The following is a 21,555-nucleotide window of genomic DNA, read 5'->3' as shown; positions in this document are numbered from 1 at the left end:
TGTCTTTTTGTGATCTCGCAACCTGTATTAGGGGCCTGTATCCTTAGCGATCTAGTTACCCGGTCTGTTTATCATCGTTTCCCCAATGCACAAACGACAGTGCGGTGTTATCTCCTTTTCCAGCTGCTTGTTATGGACACCGGATACATGCCAGGTTCCAAGGTTCTAGGGCTCCATGAACCCTTCCGTGAAGCAGGTTGTCCGGCTCAGCCTCATCCGAGGTAATCTTCAGGATGACAATAAGTGGATCACGCTGGATGAATGAATGATCTATGTTATTTCTTTTTTTCTTTCATTTTCTCATTTCATCACTTCTACGTATTGTATACTATGTAATCTACGGGGCGAATTAATCACTGCATCTACTTAACCATGGACTAGTACGTTGTATACCCAAGGAGCAAGTATATTTCGATCTAAAGTTCATGCATACTGGTATAGTAGCCCCTTTCCAGCTCCATCAAACCACCCGGGACAGATAAACGAACCTGTCGATCACCCATTGAGGATCACGATCCGCACGCCTGATGAATTTTCGTGGCGCTATATCCTAAATTCTGTTGTGCACGGGTGCTCGGTGTGCAGAAGGGGCTCCGTGTGGCCGAATCAGCTTAACCGATACAGTCCGAGACGTGGACTGACGAGGCCTTGTTCGGGCCGGGCGGATCCTCCTGGCCGGTATCTTATTATTTTGGTATAGTATTGGTTTCGAGGCGGTTTTTGACGGTTGCAATGCAGTTATCTATAAATTTTGAACCTCAGGTTTTCTACATTACTTTTTTTCAAAAAGAGATCAACATCATTACGTCGACTGTGAGGGTGCTAACCGGTGTATTATGGGGTATTTGGGGTATCAGAACTGGGGTGCAGATTGTAAATTTAGCACCGAGCGAGAAAATCCCGAGAGGCACCGAGTCAGCGCCGCGATGATGTCAATATGATTGGTCACGCTAGGCCGCATTCGGGTGCTGAGTGTCATGGATTCGTAAGGGATGATGATAACGAGATGGAAAGGGGAGGCCACGATAGTCTACAATTCATATCTAGAAGACAGCAGAGAGCTTCAACTATCGATACAATCTACGTCCATATCCACAGGTGCGGGGAATGACAAAATCTGGGGAGCGGAAGAGAATACACCCACAAAGGCGAACTAGCAATCGAGACCTTTTCCCTTCTCCCGAGCTGGTATGGTAACTTTAAGGTGGAACCATTGCCCGTGGGGTTATTTCAATCAGGCGATTTCCTCTTTTTAAATTCTTCCCTTCTTTTTCTAAATCTTTCTGACCACTCTCCTCTCCTCTCACTAATAGTCAAGATGGCGGCCTCAGCCCTTTTGAAGAGCCGTATTCGGCGTCCTTCTTACTTGAAGAAGCTTGCGCAGCCTGAGGACCTTATCCACCATTTCCCCAGTGGCGCCTACATCGGCTGGTCCGGTTTCACTGGTGTTGGATACCCTAAGTACGTGATTGATAGGATGCAACAATTGATAGTCAATGGATCTAACAAATCGACAGGATGGTCCCTACCGCACTTGCCGATCACGTCGAGAAGAACAACCTCCAAGGCCAATCGAAATACACTCTGTTCGTCGGAGCTTCCTCCGGCGCAGAGACCGAGAACCGTTGGGCAAAGCTGAACATGATTGAGCGCCGCAGTCCTCACCAGGTCGGAAAGGAGATTGCCAAGGGAATCAACAATGGACAAATCAAGTTCTTCGATAAACATTTGAGCATGTTTCCCTCGGATTTGGTCTATGTAAGTTGGATTTTGTAGCTGCGGCTCGGCATTCTCCGCGGGCAGACTTGACGATCGCGATCGGCCGCTAACGCTTCCCGCAGGGCTACTACACAAAGGACAGGCCGACCAACAAGATCGACGTCGCCGTTATCGAAGCCTCTGCCATCACAGAATGCGGTGGTATTATTCCCGGTGCCTCGGTCGGCGCCTCGCCTGAGTTGATTCAGATGGCCGATAAGGTCATTATTGAGCTTAACACCTCCATGCCTTCTTTCGAGGGTTTGCACGATATCGTCGGCTCCGATCTGCCTCCGGGCCGCAAGCCATACCTCATCATGGCACCGGAGGACCGCATCGGAAAGCCATTCATCCCCGTTGACCCCGAGAAGGTCGTTGCCGTCGTGGAATCCACCTACCCCGACCAGACTCAGCCCAACTCCCCTGAAGATGAGGGCTCCCAAGCCATCGCCTCCAACCTGATTGAGTTCCTCAAGCACGAGGTCAACCACGGTCGCCTTCCCAAGAACCTCCTTCCCATTCAATCCGGCATCGGTAACATTGCCAACGCCGTCGTCGGAGGTCTCGCCAAGGGCGGTGCCGACTTCAAGAACCTCAAGGTCTGGACTGAGGTTCTGCAAGACTCCTTCCTCGACCTCTTCGACAGCGGAAACCTGGACTTTGCCACTGCTACTTCCATCCGTTTCTCCCCCGACGGTTTCAAGCGTTTCTACGATAACTGGGAGCAATACGCCGACAAGCTCCTCCTCCGTTCCCAGCAGGTTTCCAACAGCCCCGAGATCATCCGTCGTCTCGGATGTATCGGAATGAACACCCCTGTCGAAGTGGACATCTACGCCCACGCCAACTCCACCTGTGTCATGGGCTCCCGCATGCTGAACGGTCTTGGTGGTTCCGCCGATTTCCTGCGTAACTCCAAGTACTCCATCATGCACACCCCGTCTACCCGGCCTAGCAAGACCGACCCCACCGGTGTCAGCTGTATCGTTCCTTTCGCTACCCACATTGATCAGACCGAGCATGATCTCGACGTTATCGTCACTGAGCAGGGTCTTGCCGATGTCCGTGGTCTGTCGCCCCGTGAGCGTGCCCGTGTTATTATTAAGAAGTGCTCGCACCCTGATTACTACCCCATTCTCACTGATTACCTGGATCGTGCGGAGTTTGAGTGCTTGCGCAAGGGTATGGGCCACGAGCCGCACATGCTCTTCCAGGCTTTCAAGATGCACCAGAACCTCCAGGAGAAGGGTACCATGAAGATTGACTCTTGGGAGTAAGGGCTGGGTATAGAACTCAGTCTTGTGTTACAACATCCCTTTTCATTAATTGTATATATTAGCGTATTTTTGACTACCAATCCATGGATTTGATTTGACTTGAATTTATTTTGCTCGTATATGAGTTTCAGTAGTAGCTTTGAAGTCAAGTTTAGCTCTGTAGATCTATTGTGTTGTTGGCCCACTCAGAGACTAGACAATGATGCTTTGAAAATCTTCCACGTGATTGGTCAGGTCTTAGGCCAGATCTTGAACTAAGTGGGCGCAAAGTTACACACATAGTATAATGAAGATCCTAGATTCGTGCCGAATTGTTGGCCTTAACGCTAGAAGTCGCCTCCCTTGAGGCAAAATGGTGCAAAAATGACACCAGCTTATCATGATGCCGAATCGCCACGACCGGCACGAAGAGAAACACAGCCCCCAGCATCATTACTACTCGAACCCCAATCCCAGGTTGCCGGGGGGAAACGGTCGCTGAAGTTTTCATCATGCAGTAACAATGTGAGCTCTTGCCAGCTTCGGCTTAAGTCACTTGCCTAGATACCGAGGTCCCAGTATTGGTCCCTGTCAGATGTGTAATGCTACGCATATCGACAAATGATTGTCTAGGCTGATTCAAGACAAATGTATTGTGCATAGATTGAGTGATGAAGTCTAACAGAAAAATAAGCTTATCTAAAGCAGGCCCACAATAGTCGGAACTGTGTACTCAAAGCCAAAATACCCTCTACAACTTGCCCTTAGGAGCCTCAGTTTCTCTAAGCGTGTGTCTATAACACCAATCAGGATCCGCCATATCAGCTCTAATCCCATAGTTCTTCTCCGCATCCTCCATAACCGCCATATCAAGCGTCGCCACTCCCATACCTTCGGTGGAAGTACCCAGCCTCACCAACGGCCCCGCATAGGGAATGTTAATTTGCGAAAGACCGCAATAAGCCTTCCCAGGTGATCCGCCCGCATTGGCGAATACAACAGCACAGGTGTTCTCGAACGTGCGCGCTGTCAAGATACTATCCACAAACAGGAGCGAGGCAGATGGATTCTGGGCACCGCCTGCCTCGGAGGCACCATTGCGCATCCACATTGTAGGCACGATGATGATTTTCGCGCCGGCGGATGTTAGTTCGCGCCATGCTTCGGGGAAGGCAAGGTCCCAACAGATGAGGAGTCCGACCGGCCCTAGGGGGGTTTGGATTACCTCATGTGGAGCTGAGGAGGAGCGGAGGTAGGTTCGTTCTGTTCCGCGCCAGAGGTTCTTTTTTACGTATGTTCCTAAGATTTCGCCGGTGTTTGAGATGAAGAAGGTGGCGTTTTCTAGGTTTGGTTCTGCGATTTTCTGGTCGGGTTTGGCTGTGGATATTGATGGAGATATGGGTCGGACGATTGACCCGGGAACAATGCAGATATCACATTCTTTCGCGAGTGATTGATATCGATTTAAATAGATTTCCCAATCTTCACAAAGTGAGGCGAAGCGGGGATCTGTCGGGATCCAGTTTGTTAAGTGAAATTCGGGCAGGACGGCTAGTTGACATCCTTGCGCTGCGGCTTCGCGAATGAACTTCGCGGCGCGGGCGAAGTTGTCTTCGGGCTTGAGGGGCTAGAAGCTATATCAGATACTGAAATGATGATGTGGGGCTGTCATTCTTCAACCGAGGTACGATGCTCATTGCCGGACTATTGAGGATAAAACCATACCTTCACATAGAGCTGTATAACAGCTATCTTGCAAAATGGCGGCATGGTTCCGAGAAATTCATGGAAATTATCTATAAGATGAGAAGGTCAAAAGCGATAACGAAAAAAGAAGTTGTGGTGGCTTACAAAGAAAGGAGGCTAAGAGGGGTGATGCGCTGGCTTTTTTTCCCGAGGTTAGTTCTATACAGGCTAAAGCAATTGAGGCTATTGAGGCCTCTGACAATTGACATAGATAATCATCAAAAATGATTCAGACTCACATTTTGTTGTATTGATTCTGGCATATCGTTTTGGTCGAAACTATGGAGCTTCATGGTGCATGCGGCTGTCCGGCTTGTACAACGGACGTCCCAAATGATGACAAGCGCGTGTTTAATAGCTCCACTACCCCCAGCAAGGAGTAAAGTAACGTCTTGCAGAATGATATGGTCGTTTAGGACCAACCGCTCTTGACTGTAAAGGCTGGAAATTCGTCATGTACATGCCAAGAGCTGTACTCTGGTTGCTTCATTTCAGCCCTTATACCCCGTATACCTGGGCCCGTATGTAGATCCTAGCGCGATTGTGTGTCTCAAATGTGTTTATACTTTGACTACTAGAATGGACCGGGCTTTCCTTCCGAGTAAGAATTTCCATCCCGTTCTGACCTTTCCCGCCTTGTCACCAAAGTTCCCATCTATAACAATCCGTGAACGAAAGGATAGAGCAAAGATAAAAACAAAAAAACATACAACAGTCAGGATTCGCATGTGGTCACCCACCATACTACTAACTAACCGGCGTGTGGCTTAAGTACGGCTGAGCGGACGGGAAGCCCTGTTCTCCACACCCTATGGTCGTATGTACTGGATATCCTATTGAAATGAATAATATAGCACAGTAAAGAAGAGTATATTGAACGTTGAAGGCAAATCTGGACGACAAAAAAAGAGGGATGACCAAAAAATGAATGACATAAAACAGCATCGAAATGTTTGCATGTCATATCACTGCCTATGTGGTATCACGACTCACTATGGAAAAGAGCTCCGAGAGAGCTTATGGAAACTTGGTAGGTAGTCGTTACTCACTAGTCATCAAGTCGGCATATGGTCCGTTGAAGATTCGACGGTTGTGCTATATCGGAAATTCATCTGGAGCCTCTCAAAATCGACTAGAACCATATTATGTATGAGCCTGGTGATCGTAAATGCAAGTCAGTCTTGGTGGCATTTTTGTAACCCAGTCGGCATGTTGGCGATGGTAAGGACTCTATTGACCGAGTTGTACGTCAATCGCGACACAGGATTTGCTTGCGTTACGATTTCTTCGAACAATCAGGTGGCATGTGGATTCAATATAGTATCCGTGATAAATAGGCTCCACAATTGTCACTTGATACGCTGGAAAGGAGCCACTTCTTCAATTTGCGATGCCATGGGTGGAAGGTTGTGGTTGCTGAGTTCTAAGGTAGGATCATCAAAAATACTGCTGTTATTGTGAGTATATCTGGAGAAAAGTCAAGTTGTGGATTGGACGTTAGGAAGGAGATAAGAGGAGAGAGAAATTGAAGAAAAGAAGAAGATATGCAGGAGGAGGAGGTTTTGGAAGGAAGTCGATTTAGAGAGAAAGAGAGAAAGAGAGAAAGAGAGAAAGAGAGAAAGAGAGAGAGAGAGAGAAAGGGAGAGAGAGAAAGAGAGTTTATTAACTTGTTTGTTTGACTTCTCATTACCCACATATGGTGCCATGCCATGGAGGAACTGTGGTTCCGACAAATTCTACAGATGTCAAAGAGCATATGGTTTTATCTAACCTTGATTTTAAGATCAAAGTCAACGTATAATATCACGCTTCATTCGATCCGGGATATATTACAGCATTCAATTACTTTCGTAACTTTCTTCAAGCTTCCGAAGACATTGACAATTTTTCGTGAAGTATCTGCTGCTTTCGAAGACTAAAGTATAGAACAAAACAGCATCGAAAATGTAAATCCGATCTTTTTCTTTAAGATGAACATGTTCGGCAAGTTCCGATTACATGAATGCAAGATAAGATCTACAAAACAATCCAATGGAAAATTAGAATGACCGTTGAAGCCTGAGCCCACAAGCTCACCGACACCGATCATGCCACACCCGAAAACTCCCTTTAACATCTGACCACCGAATCCTTCACAGCCACACCGTCCAACCATTCGGCAAAACCGAAACAATCAATCCAATTGAAACCCAGAGATATTAAAAACTCAATCTCATATCATTCCCAAAGAACCCGGAGGTTTTGCTTCCGGCGTGGTTCTTCGGCCGTACCACGCACCACACCACTTCGACGTCATGACTTGAGCCCCACCCCCGGATTTGGGTCACGCTACCCATACACTAGCCCTGTGGTAGGGGTTCATAATTATTTACCCACACGGGTTAAATCAAATACCAGACTCGTGACTGGCCCGAGGATTCGGACCCTCGGGTCCGACATACCCTTCGAACCAAACTACGATCGCGGCTAGGGTGGAGTTTGGTTCGGGTTTGGCCGTCGCGGGTATCAGGCAATGCGCTTCGATCCATGGATGTTCAATGGTTTAGGTTAGATCGGTGTGGCCGTGCTTGTGTAAAATGAGTTGTATAGAATGGTGCTTGGGTATATAAGGCGATTGAGATGTCGCATTGAGGGATCTTTTTTGTTAATCAGGATTCACATTACAATCTCATCTCTACTATACTTTACTCTCTACTCAACTCAACTCTACTCTACTTGGCTGCAATGACCAACCCACAGAAAGTCAAGACCGATTCGGAGCACGCTCGTCTCCAGAATGACTTCGGAGCGGATTACTGGATTCGCAACCAGCAAGAACATCGCGTAAGTTCTATCTTTGTTATTGTTTTGATGAGTATCCTAGACTAATAGCAATTATTGTATAGCATTCTACTGCTGGACGTGGCCTCTTCGCTGGTCTCCAGGATGTGAAGAGCTACAACGTGGACAATGGATGGGCACGACGAAAGTCTGGGGATGCGCAGACTGGCTTGTTTGGATCTCTCTGGAATCGGTAGGTTTCTCTCTCCAATAATTGTCTTTCACCACATCTTGGTGACTAGACTCGTGCACCCGAAGCTAGATCAGAGCTGACTTTGATTGACTAGATTCGTTGGTGGAACTTACCACCCGCCCACTGATTGATCCAATGAAAAGCCTCGCACAGAATGCCACATGTTTGGTGTCTGATGTTTAAGATTCAACGATTGTATATATTTATTGTTTAATGAGTTAAGACTCAGGAGTTATGGGCATGGAATTCCAGATTTCATTATGAATCAATTTTCATTTCACAAACCGAGAATTTCTTGTACAGAATTTTTCAGAAACCAGCTATACATAGCTTTCCATTTTTCCTTAATTCTTGAGCACGGTCCGATATGCACTAGGCCCAATATGGATAAGCGAGTGCGCTTCCTTGGATATATACATATTAGATGTATCTCACGAGGATCCCGAGCCCCTCCTCCCTTTCAATTCTCACCAACCACCCATTGATCACTGTCAGCTGTCTTCGCTGAATGCCTAAAAGACTAATATAAACATCATCCTCTACGAGGACCAGAGGATATGATGAAAGACACTGTTTTCATCGATACACCGCAGGGGATCAAGGACCTAGTGGACTGGGTGGCCTTCCAAGACACTTGCATGGGAGACTCGCAACCCCCCTTATACATCGATATCGAGGGAGAACGTCTTAGCCGGAACGGAAAGTTGACATTCTTGACCGTGCTGGTTTACCCCGGGAAAGGTCTTGAGCGTCCTCATATAATCGACATTCACACACTTGGAAGCACTGCCTTTTCTACGACCGGCACGCGTGCTAAGAGTCTGAAAGATATTCTAGAGTCGCCAAAGTTTCTGAAAGTATTTTTCGATGTCAGGAATGATTCAGACGCTCTCTATGCTCATTATGGAATTGAACTACATGGCGTCCGGGATGTTCAGCTGATGGAAAGCGCCGCGCAGCCTACTACAAGTGATCGAAAGTTCCTAAATGAACTTTCGAGATGCATCGAAGATCTCCTGTGCGGGCCAGAAAAACAAGAGTGGATGCGATGTAAGGAAAGGAGCGACGATTTGTGGAATCCTGCAAAAGGAGGCTCATACAGTGTGTTCAATGCTCGGCCGCTCTCGAACGAGATATTTTCATACTGTGTTGGTGATGTACAGCACCTTCCAGCTTTATATCACAAATACCGATGTGGAACGGATCGGTGGCAGAAGTTGATCGCAGAGGAGTCTCAGAAACGAGTATCAGAATCGCAACAGGTTGATTACAATCCTCAAGGAGAAGGAAGGGCACTGAGCCCCTGGAGTGCTGAACAAAACACAATGCTTGACTTTTGGAGTGAGGTTCCTAAGCCAAAGGACTATTTTTCTTTTGACGGCCTCAGCGATTTTGAAGAAGACGCTTGGGAGTTTGATGGATATTCTGGGGATGAGAATGATTACGAGGATAGGAATAGAGCACCTTGGCAGGGTACTCCATCTTAGCTCATCTATAAACCTGCTGGAGGTCCTGTAGTCGATGGATTACAAAGCAGAATTTGCAATGATGATTACGGAGAACAATCTGTTACTTTGAGACAGCCCACAGGGCTAGAGATGGCTCTGCTTTATCTCACCTCTAGGAAGGAGAATAGTGGCCTGTGTGTGTGGTTTTTCTTTCACTTTAGTTTTTCTACGCGACTGAATGACTCCAGCAAACAAAAAAGCCTCTTCACTGGCCAGAAGCCGAGTGCAGTGCGTCTGATATTTTGTAATATGTATTTGATGGTAGTCTAAGCATTCAAGATTCACTGTTGAAATGTTGGTTTCCTATCTTCCAGCTGAACCGAGATTCTTTGCTACTACTATCATTCCTTCCATTCATTCTATTAAACACTACTAAAGCTTACCTCTGGGTGCCATCTACCACTGTGGCTGAAGTGGAGCCAAAAAAAAACTGTAAGTGAGAGAGCCTAGATACCTAGAAGTCTAGTCATTGTTTTGATCAAATTTAGGTACTTGGTTGGATAAGCAGACCGCTAAAGGTGCAAACAAAGTCCATGAACATATTCTATCATAAAGCCACCACCTCTCCTTTCTTGTATATCCAAATACCTTACGAGGGCCTTGCTCAGCTAGCAGATTAGCATTGGCTCCCTTTGGTTAGGCATGTTTAATTTAGAAATCCCTGAATTGTTTGGCTGCAAGGACGGCTGAAGGTGACGCGTAGACCTCGGGATTGGGGGCTGGGCCACCTTCACAGCTCGTGCATACGCGTACCTTCGATCGCTTCGGGGAAACACTTTGGCGGCGTTCGCGAAATAATGTATTCGGATTGGTTATTGGTTTGGGGTCTCTTATAATAGTTATCCTGCACCTGTCCAATCACGCAACTTGTCGTTTGTAATTACTCGATATTATCAGGCTAGATTCAGACGATACGTGTAGCTCATACACGGTGCCATAAGGGGGCAATGCGTCCATATCGTACAAATTAGATTTTCTGCAGTCTTTGCCTACTCTGCAAGCTATTTAGTGGTGGCTACTTTAAAACGAATCGAAGCTTTATAAAATCCATGCTGATACATCTTAGACCACAGTTTGCCTTGGGTTTCTGCTCTCTTTTTACACGAACGTCTGGGTTGAGAAGGGGTACGGCATTGTTTACGGTGAGATGGCCACAATTTCGGGAGGATGCCTACTGTTCTCAATTCCCATGTATATCTGGGGTAAGCAGATTCGCCTTGCTTCAATGATATGAAGGGTTGTCCATTTCATCAACTGGGATTATGATTGTGAGGTTGGGGAGTGAAGATGTGGCGGTTCAGTCATCCATTTTATGAAAGTATGGATTGGCATGGACATCGAAGTTTGTGCAGACTACATTGCTTGGGCCGTTCAGATATATATTTTGCGCTCCGCGGGAAGTCAGGGAGAATATCCCGATGGATGCTTCCTTGGAAAGTCGAAAACCAAGGATAGAAATACGGTGGCTTGAAGATGCTTTAAGATAATTGAAGCTAGGAAATTCCATAAACACTTTCTAATTAAGGCCCAAAGTTATCTCTATGGCTACGTAAGTCCATACTGTAGAATGTACGCGGATATGATGGTGGCCTGAAGGCCTGAGGCCAAATGCGTTGTTGTCATTAGTCAGCATAGTGGTCAGCCCCTGAGGAATTTCCAGATGAAGAATGGAACATTCTATATTTGCGTGGCCAAGACATCTATCTGACATAGGAAATGGCACCGAGACATCTCAAGCGCCCAGCATCTCACATATTTTGGTCAAGTGCGCAGACAGCAAGGACCGGCAAATGAAACGCACCACCCCAGCAGAAAAACGCCATGTCAACGCCCCACCGGCACTTGGCCCAGAGCAACGAGACTGGTCAGAATTTTCACGAAATGAAAATTACCTGGTGGTCCATGTGCTGGACCTATCAACCCCTGGGCTGACCCCTGAATAACCTCAGAAACAGGGTCTTGCCAAGCCTCCAGACTAAATTCGACTCCATACCATACGACAGCCGGTGCCCAGATCGACTATCCCACTTGGCGTTGGATAGCGTCTCCAGAATCTGGAGATTTGGGCGGTCGAGACCAATGCGTGGAGAAGAGAATTAAATACACACCGATCGGAATGGTTTTTTATTCTGGCTTTTATTTTCTAGCCTTTCTGCTTTCCCCTTCACTTCCCCTTTTCTTCAATATTTACCCCATGGACAAAGTCCGGGTACGTAAGCAAAGTTAAAGTCCTTGGAACTGGGTTGAACCAATAATCGGCCCCACGGGAAAAGATTAGATGGTCGGAAGCGAGTTATCCGAAACTAGCGAAGCCTCAATGAAGCCTCAGGGGTAAATGCCGTTGCCTGGGAAAAGATCCCTCCACAGTGGGTTTACTCCAGAGACTGAGTGATTATTGAATCCTCCGCATTGTACGGATTCGAGTATGGAGAAATGCTTTCAAGCATTTTTTAAATTGAGATCAGAATACCTCGTTTACAGAACCAGATCTAGGCCTTCGTCGCATTGGGATCAGCATCTTGTCCCACCGTGATCGTCGATACGGGAACGTGCGGCGCGTACGGAGTAACCATCTATAAAATAAAGACGGGATGCTTTGGAAATATCAGGTTCCCGTGCACCTCGGATGATCGGCAATCAGAGGAGCTGACGAGTCATTGGAGAAGAATCGACTTGGGGCTGAGCTAGGAAGTGCGCGGAAGAGAAAAGAGGACCCCTAAGATAAGATGTGGGTGCTTTGCATCTGTACTCTGCACTTGATCAAACTGTATCAGTTGAGGCGTTAAAGTCGCCACTGGGTGACAACGGTCAACCATGTATAAAACCGTCAATAAACAAACCAATACATTGAGCGTCGGTCAATACGAGAGTACGAAAGCCCGAAAGAACGAATGAAGACCGGCAGGGCGGAAATTAGAGTCTGTGCGTAGGCCAATCATAGTCAATCAGTGGTTATTGAAATCTCCACATCAAGCTGCCACTTGACTTCTTCGAGATTAGATCCTAAGCATGTGAGCCCCACATGGCGCAGGGGAATTTCCTGTTTTTTTTTTTTCTCTTTCGATTTCATGTCACCTCCCTAAAGATCCATGGGTACGTGGCTATGGACCTGAGTACAGATACCTCGATATCCATCGTCATTTTAATCTTCATCTCATTTCCTCATATTACTCTCCACATCTAATGAACATGTAGATGCAAACCCTCAGGGTCCCTGACCCTGTCACTGCCCCGCAGTAAGGGGCTAAGACAAAACCCTCAAGCTCGGCCCCCAAGTGAGACATAAACTCCAGATACTATTTGAAGACATGTATTATCGGATTGTGATGATACCTGAGCTGTACTATTTCCCTGTAATCATAACCTGTGTAAACAGATCCCCACTCTTGCCCGACCCGTGCGGGCCAACCACCAGCATCGGTTTTTTGGGTCTGCAACGATTGACCAATCGCAGACCCAGCGTACCTGAACGGCTGAGTTGGGACCCCGTATGAACGAACCACCCAAGGGTACTGCAGGGTAACTCGAATTCACGATCAGTGGAGCCTGGTACCTGTTTGTATTCACTAATGGGGCTAAAGGCCCTTTCTCTTTCCCTCCCCTTTTTCTATTCCCCCCCCCTAACCTCCACTTTCTCTCCCCAAACTAAAGCCCTCGAACAAAAGGCCTTGCGTGCCCACTTCCTCTCCTTCCTCTCTCTACCCACGTTCCTTGATACCATTGACCACCGCTTCACTCGTTCAGCGGGCATTCTTTCGTTGGCACGCAAGACTCCTCATTCAAAATGAAGGGCTCTATCTTCGCCGCCGCCGCCATTGTGGGCTCCGCTCTGGCTGATGGCAACCTCCACCGTCGTCATGACGCTCTTCACCAGAAGCGCGCCGTCGCCGTCCCTGGCCCTGCTTCGGCCTCGCCATCGGCCTCGACTCTGATGCCCGATGCTGAGGAGACCTGTGGCTGCATCACCAAGGTCATCACCTACTACGGCTCGCCCACTCTGGTCCCCGTTCCCCAGACCTCCGCCACCGAGGTTGAGTCCGTCTCTGCGGTTGAGTCGACCACTCCGGTTGAGTCCACCAGCACTCTCACCAGCACCATCCACTCCACCAGCACCCTCACCAGCACGGTGACCGTGACTCCCTCCGTGGCTGCTACCACCGCTGTGGCCCCTACCACTGCCGTGGCTCCTACCACCTCGGCCACCCCGGCTTACACTCCCGCGGTTTCCACCGTCTACGTGACCCTGCCCACCAATGGTGTCACCAGCTTCTCCTCCACTGGTACTTACACCATCCCGGCCACCACCATGACCGTGACCGACACCACCACTGTCTGCGGTGCCACCACCTCCGCCCTCACCAGCGGTACCAACACTGTTGGTGAAGTCACCACTGTTGTCTCTACCGGCACTGTCGTGACCTGCCCCTACGCCACTGTCAAGCCCACTGGAACCACCGTTACCAGCATCATTGAGTACACCACCTACACCTGCCCCGTGGCCGGCACCTACACCGTTGTCCCCGGTACCACCACTGTCGTTCCCAGCGACACCACCGTGGTTGTCCCCACCGCTTCCACTATCACCCCCGGCACCTACACTCAGCCCGAGACCACCATCACCGTGACTGAGACTGACACTACCTACTACTGCCCCTACGCCACTAGCACTGGCCTGGCCTCCACCTCTGCTGTCCCCACCCCTGCTGCCGCTACCACCACCGTTGCTGCCGCCGCTACTACTGTCGCTTCCACCAGCAGCGCGGCCGCCGCTACCAGCAGCTCCTCCGGCTTCACCGGTGCCGGCAAGTACGGTATGACTTTCTCCCCCTACACCGACAGCGGTGACTGCATGACCCAGGAGGAGGTTACCAAGAACGTTAAGGTTATTGCCGACAAGGGCTTCAACCTTCTCCGTGTCTACTCCACTGACTGCAGCGGTCTGGAGTTCATCGGCAATGCCGCCAAGCAGTACAGCATGAACGTTATCCTCGGTGTCTACATTGAGTCCACCGGTACCTCCGGTGCCCAGGAGCAGGTCGAGGCCATCGCCAAGTGGGCTGAGTGGAGCATGGTCGAGCTGATCGTTGTCGGTAACGAGGCCGTCTCCAGCGGATACGTCACTGCCGCCGAGCTCGCCAGCTTCATCTCTTCCTCCAAGTCTACCTTCCAGTCTGCCGGTTACACTGGCAAGGTCACCACCACCGAGCCCATTGACATCTGGCAGGAGTATGGTACCTCCAACCTGTGCTCGCCCGTTGACCTGGTCGGTGCCAACATCCACCCCTTCTTCAACGCCGACACCACCGCCGCTGAGGCCGGTGCCTTCGCCCTGAGCGAGTACAAGATCCTTGAGAAGATCTGTGACAAGGACGTCCTCAACCTCGAGACTGGCTGGCCCAACGCCGGTAACGCCAACGGCAAGGCCGTCCCCGGTGTCTCCGAGCAGGAGACCGCCGTCAAGGGCATTGCTAGCACCATCGGCTCCAAGTCCATCTTCTTCTCCTACGCTGATGACACCTGGAAGTCCCCTGGTGAGTTCGACGTTGAGCAGCACTGGGGATGCGCTAGCGTCTTCTAAGCTCGTCAATCGTGATGTGACGCAGTCCTTTCAAAACTTGTACAGGAGGATCAGGAGTTCTTACCATTTACATTCTTAAGCATGTTAGATCCGCATGTTGATGCAATCTGGCATGTCTTTTCTTTCTTGGCTTCTATGTCTATTATCTTGGACGTGTTCTGTGGTAGATACCTTTTTATTTGATGTTGTCTACTGACCCTGGTTGCATCCACCTGATCTCTTTGTTTTTCTTCATGCTTTTTGCGCTGTGTATATGTTATTTATTACATGCCCTTTTATGAACCGGCACTCCTGGTAGTACGTAACTGTATGACCTGGTTGTGATTGATATCCGAAATTGCTATGCAACCATCCGTTTGTTGGCTATGATCGCAATGTAATCTGTAGGTAACGAAATCTGGAGACCAGCCTCTAGGATTGTGTCGGAGTAACGCTGTAAACAGTCCAGGCATGCACCAGTCTCCTGCAGCATGGATTCTGTAAACGGCTAAACTGGTATGGTCTAAAGCTTTTGAAAACGAGGTTCTAGGCTTGCATTAGGATCGATTTGAATCTTTGATTTGCAAAAACAAAACATACAACAGCTAGGATTCGTATATGGTCAACCGCTATACGGCTAACTACCGGCCTGTGGCTAAAGTACGGCTAAGCCCTCGGCCTTTCCGAAGGGGGTGGGGGCACCTCAATGTATCCATGGATATGCAACTACATCCCCCCAATCAAACCAATCAATTCGGACTACATCTGGTACCTCTATAAACATGATTTCCGTGGTTCGCTATCGGTCCAACAAACCCACAGTCCCTTTTTCCTCTTCTCAACAAAACAAAAGCCATACAAAGCCGAAGATTTTCCTCCTGTCTTCCCGATGCAACCCCGGGCCTGGATCATCTTCCCTCTTGTCTTCACTTTGACCTACATATGGTTTAAGTCTACCATGTCTTTGCCAGCTTCATCACCCTACAATGAAGAAAAGATAATCACCCAAATCAATACCGTGTATAACCTGCTTCTCAAGCTGAGCTACTTCACCCCCGACCGTATCAACTTTCCCCCAAAAGACGGCCACACCATCAACGAAGAGCTATGCCGCTCTCTCCATCTCACTCCGGCGGTGGTCTTTCTCATGAAAAGAATCCCGTACGTTATCGACGGCTATCATAAGCCGATCATATGGCAATCGCGCGCCTTCGAATACACCCTGGATGAAGAGATCCGGAAGGGCCGTGATCCCGAACGAGCGGATGCAGTCATCGACGAAGACGAGCTTAGAATGGACTTTTTGCGACCGTGGGAGCTTGCGCTGACTTGTTGGTTGGACGATGGGATTTCAGTCATTCTGGACACTAAGTCGAGTAAATTATTCTCCCGCCTCCCTGATAGTATGTTGAGTGTACATTATTAACAGTTTGGAACAGATGTTATTCGAGTCATAGATGAGTCTGAACCAGTTGATGACTTCCGGGAAGAAAGCGAGGCTCATGATGCCCCCACATATCTCCAGAAGATTATCGATGATATTCGTAATCTCGAAGTGGTGTATTCCCCCAGTCGGGATAGTGAGTCAATTCATTTGTCTGGATGCTATGAGCAGGTTGAAGTGAAGCGGATTTTGATCAACGAGTTTGGTTGGGGGACCGAAGAGTTCCGAGAGGAAGATTGGCGACGAGAGGGTCAGGAGATTTACGAGAGGATTGAGTCTGAGGGAATTGAGAGGTGGGAAGAGAGGCAGAGAAATGCTCCAGCACCGACATACATTTAGAAGGTAGTATCTTTGCCTTATTATTCCAGTTTCTGGCATACTGGTTCGACTGCGCGGCCGCACCTCAGTGTGTTGCTGGTTATACTTCATGGACATGGGGACACGGCCGGTGAGTCTAATCCTTTGCCTTCATACTTGCCTTTCCTAATAAATGCTTATGAGAGTCAAATAGGTCTATTATGCCGATACAGGAGTCTGCACCGGTATGAGCTGCGACGATGGGGGAGCTGGCTACAATCGGGCCTTTTGCGTCAAGTCTGACGTACAGCTCAACAATTGCTACTGGTTTGGTAGCCCCAAAGACTATAAGCAGAGATGTCCCTCCAGGATGACACTTCTCACCCAGACACATAGCTGGGTTCAAAACGGGATGCGAAAGTGGCCATTTCTCTAGCTTCCATCACTGCAAACTCCCTCATCAACTGCGGACAATCGAATGCTGTGAAACTCATCACTGGCGGACTAGGGTTCAGCGCAAGTCCACTGGGTATACGCTGTCGGACTCTATCAAATAGATTGGTCAGCAGTTATGATGATGACATGGAGTCGCTCAGCCTGATCAATTCCGATGACTATACCATGAACAACGTCCCGGGGTACTGCAGCGATGATGGCAGATTCTCAGTCATTCAGGAACTAGTATACATCACCGCAAGCCAGTCTAGCTGTACCACTACAGTCACCGTCGAGAAGATATCACCAGTGTGACAGACACTCCGAAAACTGTAACTTGTGATGCAGACAAATATGACCAAGCCCGCCGACACTGCTTTGCCGAGTGCCTCGAGATGGAACCCTGCCTCGAGTCCAAATGTCACAACGGGTCCAAGTGAGACTGGGAACGTGCCTAGATCTTAGGGATTGCGGTGAAGTAAGACGGGTCTCGCCTAATGCTGCATCGCACGTCGGTCTCTCAATAATTGTCCATAAATTGACTAGAAGCGAGGGTGATGAAGACCCAACCTTCAAGTACGGTAGATATCATCTAGCGGTGTACCAACGCTACTGAAGACTAAAGGACTCGGTGATCAAATTTGATCATGCGGTTGATCTACACTGCAGTCTTCAATATCTATGCTGCACTAAGCCGTTGAACTACATAGTCATGCACGCACACTGCGGAGATGCAGGATGACCTACTATTCGCTCAACTGAGTCTCGGACTGTTTATAGAAACTGACTATAAAGCATGAAAATGACTGAAGGTGTTTAAATGGTCATATGTACCATGGATCTTAATTACATGCTGATTCCATCAAGTCTTATGCCTCACATATTAGTGCATTAGACACGACCATTGCCTATGTGCAATCTTTCAACCCAGTCCAAAACAAATTACAACTTTGCAGTGATTTGCCGAAATAAATTACTGCGGCAGCTTGTATTCATCATCCTCCTTGATACAGACCTATCAAAATATTAGTATTAACATCGTTGGGGTATTCATATCTGAGCTTGGTGGTTGCGATGACTTACACCCATAGTGCCGTTGCTGTGGTTTTTGAACGGCTGGCAGATCATGTTGCTGATACAGCACTGGTGGGGATCACCCATCGGAGCGTTGACGCGGCAAACTTCGAATTCCTAAATCATATGTTAGATGAGATTCATCGTTGTGCGTTGTGGATGTCATGTTTAGACGGCTGGTTGGTTGGAATCACGTACGTTCAGGCAAGTAGATTGGGTTTCGGGAGTGGGAATGGCGTTGGTGATGCTGGCGATGAGGCCGAGGATGAAGACGGAGGCTTGCATTTTGAAGTTGAGAGACGGAGGGTAAGCGGTGTTGATAAGGTTGTTTGTTCTAGACAGGTTGGTTAGCTATGACTCAATAGTAATATCGAAGATGGTAGATGGTAATCTTGGATAGGGCAAAATGGGCAGATGGGTAGTTTCGGCTGGGTTGGATGAAGGTTCAAAGAAAGTATCAAGATGAGATGCAGGAACAAGATGTATTTGAAACCTTGTAAATTTAGGTTGGTAACAACATACCTTGAATGAGCGACGTACGGAGAAGTATATCCTGAATTCAGGAATGTCAGGTCACCGGGAACGACGTCTTATAACATTCCTCATATCCCGTGCCTGAAATATATGGGGCTGCCATGCTTCCGTAGAGACACCGCCGATCCATGACTGTGAGACGAGCCAAGGGATCGACAGGAGGTGGTGGTTGATCTTCAAGTGGTTGGTGTGATTGGTGAAGGCTGGCTATGATTGCATTCTTGATCTATCTGTCAGGGCATCGATCTAGCATTATATCGATTGCTTGTACTACAGCAATTATAGGTGCATACCCAATATCCCTCTTCATTGTCTAGTATATGATCGCATCGGAAGCTTGTGAATATAACGGTCGCGACCAGAGACTCCCCTATTGCAACGCCAAGTATTTTTAGAACCAGCTCCTAAGAATTATGGGGAATAAGAGCAAACTACTTTAAGCGAGTATTTAGGGCCGTTCAAGGTGGGGCATCGCTATCATATCTCAATAACAAGTGAAAGAGATCATCTCGACATGCCAATGATACCAGGGCAGAAACCCCCCTAGTTTCTAGACGCGAGCTAAACAGGGCTGGTGGTGCTTGGCATCATTGGTTCGTCCTGCGAGGGGCTTCCTATGCGTGTGGTGGGGGTTGGCAGGAGGCGGGGCTTGGCGGCTGTCTCGCTGGGCTGCCTTGTTAGGGAGGGATCTGAGGTTTTTGTGGGTCGATCATGGCTATCTTCTACGTTGTGATTTATAACGAAGTCCGAGATGTAGAAAAGGGGTTGGAAGTGACGTATTTTGATGGTGGATTTCTGATGTTGCCGATGGCAGCCAGGTTTGTGAGGCAGCAGTGTGGTGCTTTCCTCCTAGGAGATTGTTCTTTTCCTCTCTACAACACCACTCTTTTCTCATTCAAGAACACGGCGGGCAAATTTTCGCCAGAGGAAATCTGTCTATCCTGATTATGATCAGATGATTGAGCAGTCTAGGAGGTCGCCATAATATCAAATTTTGACCAGCGCGTTAGGCATCAAGGGATACTTACTGTACCTGAGCGAATCCCGAATGGCACCACCAAAGTTATGAACTTACTCCCGAACAAAGTCGAGAATCATTCCAGATGTGGCAAATCTAAGCGTTTGATGTGTTCTCATAGGCACTTCAGCCAACAGGACTTTCACCGATGGCCTGCGGGTTTTCAAAACAGGGTTACTGAATAAATCTACAGCACTTGATATGTTGTCAATTCCGAAGAATTTTGCTAGTTTAGCATGGCCCGAAAGAAGCCTGCTGGACCTACTGTGTTGAGACTAGATGTTCCATGGATCAATTCGTTCCGTGACTAAGTCTTTGCTCCACCCGAACCTTGAAACATTTCTTTCTACCCCAGATTCTACCCTCGACACCCCCCAGCTGTCATGGACGATGTCCCACCAATATTGCCAGACGGGCGACTTGGGGAATCTTTTATTGCCCCAGTTTTCGAAGAAGAAGCCTTCCTATCACCGGGAACATTCTCCAGTGCGGACGAGTATGCTGCAAACCCGCGCTTCCTAGAACTACAGGAAGAACTCCGCTGCGTACTTTTCAGCGCAGTAGCCAGCCTAGATCCAAGCACTTACACATCCCCTCCTTCTGAGCCATTAATAGAGGCGACAGGGGCGACGAGGACATCCCATCAAAGCCTTGACTTTACTCGGGTCTCTGTCCCTAAGATTCGTCTAATTCACTATCTCAAAAATTGGATCACCGAATGTGCTCCGTACCTCGACAAATTCGACGAGTCGCGTCATTTTGGTGTTCATATTCCTATTCTGGCACAACGTTCGCCTGCGCTATTTTATGCCATTTTAGCATTCTCCGCCCGCCAGAATGAGCGGAAGGCATGTCTCGATAAATCCTATGACAGTCTGGAGTTGTATCAGGAGTCTATTCGTCTCCTCGGTCCATGCCTCCAAGCCAAAGACCCGAATGTATTGGCTACTGTGTGCATCCTCGCCGTCATGGAACTAATGTCCGTCAGTCCGCGCGACTGGCGCCGCCATGTTGAAGGCTGCGCTGCACTTTTCGACTCATTTAATGTTAACGGACTATCAGGAGGCCACTTACAGGCTGTGTTCTGGTGCTACGCACGCATGGAGCTATGTGGAGCGATAATTTCCAACGGCGCAGAAAGCACTGTGCTTCCGTTGGAAAAATGGGTGCCTTCTATGCCTGAAGCTGTCACACCCACTGAACGAGATAACATGATTCGAGATTCCTTCTGTCAGAAGGGAGTTGTGTCGCCAGATATGCACGCTAATTGGGCCGTGTATCTATGTGCGAAAACATGCGATCTTTCTTGTCGACAGACCCGATACGTCGAGCTAGGCGAAATGATCGACGACCCGCGGCCATTCACTGAACGATGGACCTGTCTATGGAACGAACTGCAATACTGGCTTGAACAACGACCTCCGGCTATGTTACCCGTCAAGACAACGGGGATAGGAGGTGGTCAGATCTTCCCGGAGATTCTCTTCGCGCACTGGGCTGCTATATCGGGCAACCAGCTGTACCATGCGGCTTGCATTATAATGCTCGATATGAAACCCTCGGAACATATTGTCCCACCGTCTAGACCACATTACTCATCGATCTGGCATGCACGCAGGGTTTGTGGGATTTCGCTTACGAATCCGCACAGTGGCAATTTGATCAATGCTATTCAGCCGCTGTATATTGCCGGCAAACTGCTCAGCCACCACAGTGAACATATCGAGGTGGCAAGGCTTTTCAAAATTGTTGAAGAGACAACTGGTTGGGGTGCGCTTTGGAGACTTAAGGATTTGGAGCGGGCTTGGGGGTATGAGCCCGGTGAGATACTATCAGCGATTTGATACCAATTTGAGATTTCTTCTAAATGCCAATTTCTGCCCAAGCCCTGGAGTCTTTTGGGTTATGTACCATT

The 21,555-nt window shown here is 48.4% G+C and overlaps 8 protein-coding genes across 8 annotated transcripts; 6 read left to right on the top strand and 2 right to left on the bottom strand.

The window, feature by feature from the left end:
• Window positions 1-1,318: 1,318 nt before the first annotated feature.
• Window positions 1,319-3,035, top strand: coaT (acetyl-CoA hydrolase ACH1; the record flags this gene model as incomplete). Its single annotated transcript, XM_057064044.1, has 3 exons — window positions 1,319-1,461; window positions 1,518-1,758; window positions 1,842-3,035. 3 exons carry the CDS (start codon window positions 1,319-1,321, stop codon window positions 3,033-3,035), a joined length of 1,578 nt encoding a protein of 525 aa, XP_056921787.1.
• A 730-nt stretch (window positions 3,036-3,765) lies between these two features.
• N7503_004496 (carbon-nitrogen hydrolase family protein) lies at window positions 3,766-4,784 on the bottom strand (the record flags this gene model as incomplete). The annotated part of the gene is made up of 2 exons (XM_057064043.1): window positions 3,766-4,641; window positions 4,740-4,784. The coding sequence occupies 2 exons, from the start codon at window positions 4,782-4,784 to the stop codon at window positions 3,766-3,768; spliced, it is 921 nt and encodes a 306-aa protein (XP_056921786.1).
• A 2,692-nt stretch (window positions 4,785-7,476) lies between these two features.
• N7503_004495 (uncharacterized protein) lies at window positions 7,477-8,014 on the top strand. Its single transcript, XM_057064042.1, has 3 exons — window positions 7,477-7,583; window positions 7,646-7,773; window positions 7,868-8,014. Exons 1-3 carry the CDS (start codon window positions 7,485-7,487, stop codon window positions 7,902-7,904), a joined length of 264 nt encoding a protein of 87 aa, XP_056921785.1. The 5' UTR covers window positions 7,477-7,484; the 3' UTR covers window positions 7,905-8,014.
• A 316-nt stretch (window positions 8,015-8,330) lies between these two features.
• Window positions 8,331-9,260, top strand: N7503_004494 (uncharacterized protein; the record flags this gene model as incomplete). Its single annotated transcript, XM_057064041.1, has 1 exon — window positions 8,331-9,260. One exon carries the CDS (start codon window positions 8,331-8,333, stop codon window positions 9,258-9,260), a length of 930 nt encoding a protein of 309 aa, XP_056921784.1.
• A 3,805-nt stretch (window positions 9,261-13,065) lies between these two features.
• btgE (putative cell wall glucanase (Scw11)) lies at window positions 13,066-14,859 on the top strand (the record flags this gene model as incomplete). The annotated part of the gene is made up of 1 exon (XM_057064040.1): window positions 13,066-14,859. The coding sequence occupies one exon, from the start codon at window positions 13,066-13,068 to the stop codon at window positions 14,857-14,859; it is 1,794 nt and encodes a 597-aa protein (XP_056921783.1).
• An 868-nt stretch (window positions 14,860-15,727) lies between these two features.
• On the top strand, window positions 15,728-16,621 carry N7503_004492 (uncharacterized protein; the record flags this gene model as incomplete). The annotated part of the gene is made up of 2 exons (XM_057064039.1): window positions 15,728-16,241; window positions 16,296-16,621. The coding sequence occupies 2 exons, from the start codon at window positions 15,728-15,730 to the stop codon at window positions 16,619-16,621; spliced, it is 840 nt and encodes a 279-aa protein (XP_056921782.1).
• Window positions 16,622-17,987: 1,366 nt separating this feature from the next.
• On the bottom strand, window positions 17,988-18,373 carry N7503_004491 (uncharacterized protein; the record flags this gene model as incomplete). The annotated part of the gene is made up of 3 exons (XM_057064038.1): window positions 17,988-18,029; window positions 18,098-18,205; window positions 18,287-18,373. 3 exons carry the CDS (start codon window positions 18,371-18,373, stop codon window positions 17,988-17,990), a joined length of 237 nt encoding a protein of 78 aa, XP_056921781.1.
• Window positions 18,374-20,023: 1,650 nt separating this feature from the next.
• N7503_004490 (putative C6 transcription factor) lies at window positions 20,024-21,484 on the top strand (the record flags this gene model as incomplete). The annotated part of the gene is made up of 1 exon (XM_057064037.1): window positions 20,024-21,484. One exon carries the CDS (start codon window positions 20,024-20,026, stop codon window positions 21,482-21,484), a length of 1,461 nt encoding a protein of 486 aa, XP_056921780.1.
• Window positions 21,485-21,555: the final 71 nt, after the last annotated feature.

Source organism: Penicillium pulvis (assembly GCF_028828015.1).
Source record: "Penicillium pulvis strain IBT 33274 chromosome Unknown contig_23_segment0_segment0, whole genome shotgun sequence".
Taxonomy (NCBI): Eukaryota; Fungi; Ascomycota; class Eurotiomycetes; order Eurotiales; family Aspergillaceae; genus Penicillium; species Penicillium pulvis.
The sequence above is the reverse complement of the archived record's forward strand: the minus strand, read 5'-3'. Positions and strand labels throughout refer to the sequence as shown.